Here is a 7,417-nt window from a genome sequence, read left to right on the forward strand (position 1 = left end):
CCCCCCCCCCCCCAACCACCCAATATTTAACTTGTGAGACTGTAATTAATTAAATGTGTTTACATTTAAAAACAACGCATGTTGACCAGAGGACATTTATAGAGGCTTAAATGTACAAACAGAGACTGAGAATGTTTGCTTAATTAATTACTTTTAATCATTTTAACTGGTGATTTAATCATCACTTTGAATTTAATATTTGTACCTAAAATAGTTTTTGATAATTAAAAATACTATTATTTCATGTCTAAAAATTCCTTATCTAACTGCATGAGGTAATTTTTATTTTATTTTTTGCCACACAAATGTACCTTATATTCCAGAAACTGGGAAGGTGTGCAGCCAGAGGTAAATAAATACATCTCCACAGTACTTTTTTTTTGTTTTTGTTTTGTTTTTTGTGAGCACAGTGCACATGCGCATACTTTGGCGTGTATGTATGCTCTGTTATGATCCGTCTGTGTCTGCATCTTCACATTTACCTCTCACGTGAGCGCGGCTGGGGTTTCCTGTAGCGTGCCGGGCCATGTGACAGACACATGCAGGCGCCGTGTGCAGCTCTGAGCTGCAAACAGGAGCTTGTCACGGCATGAAGCTGCTTCCCTCCCTCTCACTTTCACCCTCCCCTCCCCTCTCCTCTCCTCTCTTTTTAACACTCTCCACTTCCCGTCCAGTCTTCCTCTCCCGCCCTCGCCGGGGTCGGCTCTGACACAACCTGGACTCGGAGCCAAGGCACAGGCTGTACCCTGCAGAGATCACATGGAATCTGGTGTACTTCTGTCACGTGCGTTCAATGTTGTTCCAGTTTGTTGAGCCTCGTCTCGTCTCCTCTAACCAGCCACTCCACCACCACTAACACCACCACCACCCCCCACAACAACCACCACAGTCCCTATGTGTCCGCCTGCAAGCAGTACAGCAGGCGGCTGATAGCATTGTCATTCTCAGTGTGAACGGCCTGCAGATGTTAAGGGGATCTGTAGCTACGTTTTTACTCCGTTGGTAGAGCGGGCACCCATATGTAGAGGTTTACTCCCTGACGCAGCTCTGAACTGTGGCTCTTTGCTGCATGTCATTCCCCCCTCTCTCTCCCCTTTCATGTCTTTAGCTGACCTAAAATGCCCCCAAAAAGGCCCAAACAGAATACAACTGAACTGGATTTCTGCTGAGAGTTTGTTGTTGATACAAACTTTTTTTTTTTCTTTTTTTTTTTTACGCTAAGTGCTAGGTAAATAAGAATTAAGGACTTTTTCAAATAAGTCCGCAATAAAAATGAACAACACCGGGATAGACCGAAGCCTTGAACAAATTAATAAACCGCATGTCACACAGCTGTTCTGATTTTCAAAAGCGCCAGCGCATATAAACACAAGACCGTATTAGATCATATCCCATGTAAACAGTTGTCCAAATTATTTCAATCAAAATAAAAAGTGTGCATGTAAGTGCAGCTTGTGGTTGGTTCAGGAGATGGGCCCCTGTGCGCTGTTGGCAGGGGCCAAAGTGGAAGTCTGATTTATGAGGAGTCAAAGGGTGTGTTGCGGTACATTCTAGTGTCTTAGTCAAGGAAAAGGTGGCTCAGAAATCTCGATCAGCACATTTGAGGAGCTAAATGTGGGGCTGGCATAATTATCAACATGTAGAAATAATTAGTGTGTCAGAGAAGGCTAATAAGGCAGCAGTCAGTCAATACTTCTCAGTGTACTTATCAGCACTCTTAAAAGTGTAAATGTTGTAACGTTGTAGTTAATTTCCTCTGGCCCGGTTTCTTGCAAACTCAGTAGCTCTCCTCTTAAATGGCTTGTCCTTTGGTCCGCGGACAGGATCAGCATGTCCTGCATGATTGACCTCCAGGATTTATTGTTATCATTATTAGAAGAATGTAATGTCGTGGAAACAAAAATAAATTCAGCAGGCTTTGGTTGACACATGTATTGGAGGACCTGTTAGTATCCTGCAGGTGATCATGTGTAAGGCTGGTTTGTGTTCTTGTTCTGATCCCTCAAAGGACCAAAATCAACAATGTGTTTGTACAGTTTTGTAGTTGAAAAACATTTAATTTTTTGTATATAAATAGTATAGTATAAATATTTTTTTTTTTAAAGGCAAATTTTGGGGGAATATTTTTGCAAGAGAGGAAGAAGATATATCACCCAATACTTGTTAGTAGATACATTCTCTGTTGGTTTTGGTCTTTTCATGGGGTTTGTTGACGACAAGAAAAATATAGAAAATCAATGATGTGGTCAGGCACTAGTTTCACCTTCTGACCAAAGGAGGGAAAAAAGCAGTTGTCTTGTTAGAATTCTGAACCTACTTTTGGAGCAAATTCGGGGCTAAAGGCCAAAAGAGAAAGAAATGGCTGCTGTTGGTCTCGTGTTCCACCCAAGTCAGAGTTCAGCAGCTCTGTCGCTGCACACAGATACGACCAACAACACAGCTTATCACTACCTGTAGTTTTATCACCCAGTGCACGATAACGCCGTTACTCTGATAGGATCCTCTAGCGTGACACCGACCTGCAGCCAGCGGTGTGCGGAAATAGATTACTACTGTCACATCAATTGACAAAGTTCTGCAAGTATTTCATCGTGAGTTATTCCAGCTTTAACGCAGCTCTTTGTAGGTCAGCTCATGGCTACCTTTCCTGGCTTGTTAATTTTAGATTTCCTGTTCAGGAGGGGTAGCAGAGGGGAACTGTTTTGTGAATCCACGTCTGCTTCCTCTTCCCTGGAATGTGTCCAACATCAGTTGAGGACAGTGTAGGTTAATGAACGGGCTTGTACGTCTACTTTTAGCCCGTGACCATGTCGCTGTGTTGTACCTTTGCTAATTAGGAGATCAAAATGACTCGTAAAGGTGATTAGGGCGATGCTGGCTTTTTTCAGGTTTGAGTGCAGGCCTCACAGATTGTCTAAGACAGTGTCTAATCTTAAGATTAAGTAGCTTGCTGTCTGCCTGGCCTCCGTTTATGACTGGCTGAAGGTCAGGTTGAGGCAATATGTCTTGGTTTTTAGCTTATGGATGGGTTTCTCATGGCACAAACATCATTATAAACAAAAAAATGAATCAACAATTTTAATAACTTGGATTTCTTTGGGTTTTGGTCTTGTGATTGGCCAAAGCAATATATTTGGGCTCTGGGGAGGATTTCACAATTTCTGAAATTGCATTAACTAAACGATTCATTGATTAACCATGGAAATAACTGGCAGATTAAGCTGTACGGGCCAGTTTTAGACTGCCAGTTATTTTATGAAGCTAGGCAAACTTTTTGTTTGGCCCTACTTGTTGTTAAATGGGAAAAAAGGGTTTTGTTGGAACACATGTGGACATTTGTGTAGGAGTCACATACTGTATGTTGTTTATGTTCTCATTCATATTATTAGGGTCCGAGCGCCCATTTGAAACTTAAGGAATTATTATTCCTTCTTCTGGCGAATGAAAGGCCTTTTGAGGGGGTTAACATACTGAAAAACTCATTAAAATAGGCGGTTGCATCGAGTCAGGTGAAAATGTAAATGGAATAGGCGCACACAAATTACTCACTATGGCCCCCTATAAAATTAAAATAACACTTAAGCCTCTGCAGTTTAAGGTAGTAGTAGTAGTAGAGTCTTGTATGAGGTATTATTTGACTTCCTTCTTCATTGGCGATGTTTGGCCCATGCTTAAGCCACGCCCCTTTCACAGCTAATTAACTGTATTACTTATAATCTTGTGTGAGTCATTGATTTCAGCAGGGAGTTCCTATTATTACATCCTTATTATTATTATTATTATTATTATCATTATTATGATTACTTCCTCTGGGTGGGACAAAGTCTTCTGATGTAGAGACAGCACAGACAATTGAGCACAGACTTCCTGTTTGTTGGGGATTTGTACCCAGAGAGCAGTCAGAGCTGAATCTTATGGGCCCCCTTCTCAAATCACCACCGCCATCAGAGAGAAAAAATCAGTTTGTCCGCATACACTCTGATGGAAGGTCAGCCACATTGACCGGCTGTCATCGCAGGCTCACACGTACACACATGTAGGTCATGATGTACTAAAGCTGGGAGCGTGACGGCTAATGACAGCTATTGAGAATGGAGGCTGCTTTCCATCGTATTCCCAGTTGTTTGTCATCAAGCTTTTTGTATTGAGCGGGGAAATGCAGATGTAGTTTATATAACAAAACAAATGAACGCTAATGTAATAAATAACAGAAAAACGGTTGCATTTGGGTCATCTAATGGAACCGAAACCCTCTCCCGGCTGGTCGGCCCGCAGCTTCAGATCAACTAGAGAAGGTTGAACAACAGGAAGACAGACGTGAAGGCTTGTGGTGGTTTGAGATCAGCTGACAAGAAATGCTAATAGCTGAGTTTTAAGATGAAATAGTTTGTGATGGCATAGCTCACCTGTGGTTTAATTGTGTGTGATAGCACCACCTGCCGGTCGGATGAGGGGACTGCTTCAGATTAAGTGTTTGGGTTATTTTTCTTCTAGTTGCTGTTCTCTTGCTTTAAAACACCTGCAGCGGACACTCAGGCGTGCACCAGCTGTGAATGGATCAACCCTTGAAGACACAAACATGTGAGCTCGGAGGGATAAAGGCAGCCCCCCCCCCCCCCCCCCCCCCCCCCCCCCCCCCCCCCAGAGGCCTCCTGCGCTCTTTTCTTCACAGCGTGTCCTGTGTCCAGCTTTAACAGGCTTTACACAAAAGGATCTACTAAAGACTCGCTCATTACATTGCATGACCGATATCAGGGCATCAGTCACAAATGTTTGGTACCAATACCAATACCGTGACTTCCATACCGATTCTTAAACAATTTTTTAGATACCGATTTTAGAAAACAAAATGAAAGTACAACAAAACACATTATGGAACATATCTTTTGTTCTTTCATTTTTTTATTTTTTTGCTCCTACCACATGATCCCCGTCTCTGTGCATAACGTAGTGTTTGTCCCGAGTGTGTCTTAAAGTTAGCCAGCCAATCAGCCGGATCATTAGATCTTGGTAGAGGCATGCTGCGTGCTTATTTGCTCACTCATGCTGATGAGATTCACTCATTGGGTATTCAGTGCTGAGGCATTTTGGCGATAGTAGATACTTCAGTGGCATTTCTGTCGGTGCCTTAAAAGTAGTGACTTCAGTCCCCAGCCCTGCCGTTCACACGCCATGGAAGTGGCCCCGCCCTCTAAATGGTGCCATGGTGACACCTTTAGAGTCTCAATCCGAGGTGAGGAGCGTTTGGTTCCTGCTGGTTTGTCCCCTCTTTAAATAATTAATTTTCACTGAAGGCTGCACGATATGAGGAAAAGATCTACTTGCGATTCTTTTTGACTAACACTGCGATAATTATTCTTGCTATTGGAGGGAATGTTCATGTTTGTGTCATTATTTTCATCGATAAATATTAAAATTAAAAAAATCAAGAATGTGTATCATACAAAGATGTTTTCCCTACTTTTCAACACGCTTTACACCCAAGAAAATTGGACGATTCTGTGCACTTGCTGGCAGCTAATGTGTGGGTGTTTATTTTTGTGTTGCCCCCCCCCCGCAGCACTGCCCTCAGCCCGAGACACCCCCAGCCCCATCGACCCAGAGTCCATCCAGGTGCCCCTGGCCTACGAGCCCGACCCGCAGGACCTGGCTCTGTCAAGCGTGCCAGGCCAGGAGATGTTCGACCCCAGGAAACGCAAATTCTCCGCCGAGGAGCTGAAGCCGCAGCCCATGATCAAGAAAGCCCGCAAGATCTTCATCCCCGAAGACCTGAAGGTAAACTGCTGCTCTGTGTCAGTCAGCTGCTGTCTCCTCCATCGTGATGCAGTTCTTTAGTTCCTTATCTATTGTAAAACTGATCAATAACAAGTTGTTAAACAGCTTTGACAGGGATTATTTTTGCAATGGAGAATGCTTAAAATGTTTTCCAACTAGCGTTAAGACTAGTTTACAGTGGGAAGAAAATCTTTTTTTCACAGCAGCTTGGGTTTAATTTGTGTAGCACTATATTTAGCGAGCATGTGCTGCTGTTGTGTTGCTTGCTTCAGGTCGACCGGCATCATGCAGCGTTAGACGAAAGAAAAACCAACTCCATTACCTATTTTTTCTTCATTAAAAGTCTCCAAGGTTTTCAACAGATGGTCTGGGGATTGGAGTTTGCAGTGTTTACTTGTGATAATAACTTAAAGTGACAGAGTTTGTTGATGTCTTGACCCTGCCAGCCGCTAGAGGCCTTCACCACGGGACTTATAGACCACAGACTACGGGTCCAATGACAGAGAACAAACAAATCCTACAGAACTCTACTTTAAAACACAAACAAAAAAACCTCCCCTCTGCTGTGTTCAGTGCTGACCCGTGCTCTCTGCTCCCCAGGACGACAGGTACTGGGCCCGCCGCAGAAAGAACAACGTGGCCGCCAAGAGGTCCCGGGACGCCCGGCGGCTGAAGGAGAACCAGATCGCCATCCGGGCCAGTTTCCTGGAGAAGGAGAACGCCGCTCTCCGCATGGAGGTAGCAGAGATGAGGAAGGAGCTGGGCCGCTGCAAGAACATTGTGGCTAAATACGAGGCCCGGCACGGTTCCCTGTGAGCCCCCCCCACCCCCACCCCCACTTCACTACCCCAACCTGCCTTCCATCAAGTTTGAAGGACAATGTGTCTCTTTTGGTGGCACTGCCCCTCCCCGTCCTGTTCCTCCTCCCGTCTCCCCCCCCCTTCCCCCCTCAAGCAACACACACCTGTATGATTCTGGTATTATAACTATCATTTTGACTTTGATCATAAGCTTCGGTTTGTCTGTTCCTTCTGTTTTCTGTAGACATCATTTCACTAAATATTGACAGTACATAGATGCATATATGTGTTTCCGAACTGTGAGGAGTTATGAGCCAACCCACCAGCTGAGTCCCCTGCTTCCTTCCAATTTTGAGAAACGATGCCATGCTGTTTGTTGGTCACTTTCATACCAATTTTATACGCAAGATCTGGACTGAAAACCTTTGTTTTCTGGTTCAGTTTTTCTTCTTCTTCTTCTTCTTCTTCTTCTTCTTCTTCTTCTTCTGTGTTATAATGTGACGTGTCCCAGAGTCTGCTCATACCCCACAAATCTTATGTTTTTTAATCGCTGTTAAAAAAACAAGATATATATATTTCACCTTTAGCAACATTATCTTCTTTTAAACGTTCATGTTGTGTTTCCGTCTAACCTCCTAGCGCTCCAACTCCGCTTCAGCTTCCCCAACAGCACTCTGGGTATTTTAACGTTCAGATAGCACTTTAAAAAAGTTGTTTTTTTTCTTCTTCTGAGCAATCGTGGGCGTCAATTTTCTTCTTCATCAACCAGCAATAAGTCCTGTCAAGAACTAAACTAACAAGACTACCTTCTCCCCCCCCCCCCCCCCCCCCCCCCCCCCCCC

At 43.9% G+C, this 7,417-nt stretch overlaps 1 protein-coding gene across 1 annotated transcript in view; it reads left to right on the forward strand.

Moving 5' to 3' along the window:
• hlfa (HLF transcription factor, PAR bZIP family member a) overlaps nt 1-7,417 on the forward strand; it is a 14,201-nt gene that overhangs the window by 4,709 nt on the left and 2,075 nt on the right. The window contains exons 3-4 of the mRNA XM_034893873.1: nt 5,561-5,775; nt 6,376-7,417. The exon at nt 6,376-7,417 is cut by the window's right edge and continues 2,075 nt beyond it. Of these exons, the coding sequence (XP_034749764.1) occupies nt 5,561-5,775; nt 6,376-6,591 (431 nt within the window). The 3' untranslated portion in view covers nt 6,592-7,417. The remainder of the gene's footprint in view (nt 1-5,560; nt 5,776-6,375) is intronic.

Source organism: Etheostoma cragini, chromosome 15, assembly GCF_013103735.1.
Source record: "Etheostoma cragini isolate CJK2018 chromosome 15, CSU_Ecrag_1.0, whole genome shotgun sequence".
Lineage (NCBI taxonomy): Eukaryota > Metazoa > Chordata > Actinopteri > Perciformes > Percidae > Etheostoma > Etheostoma cragini.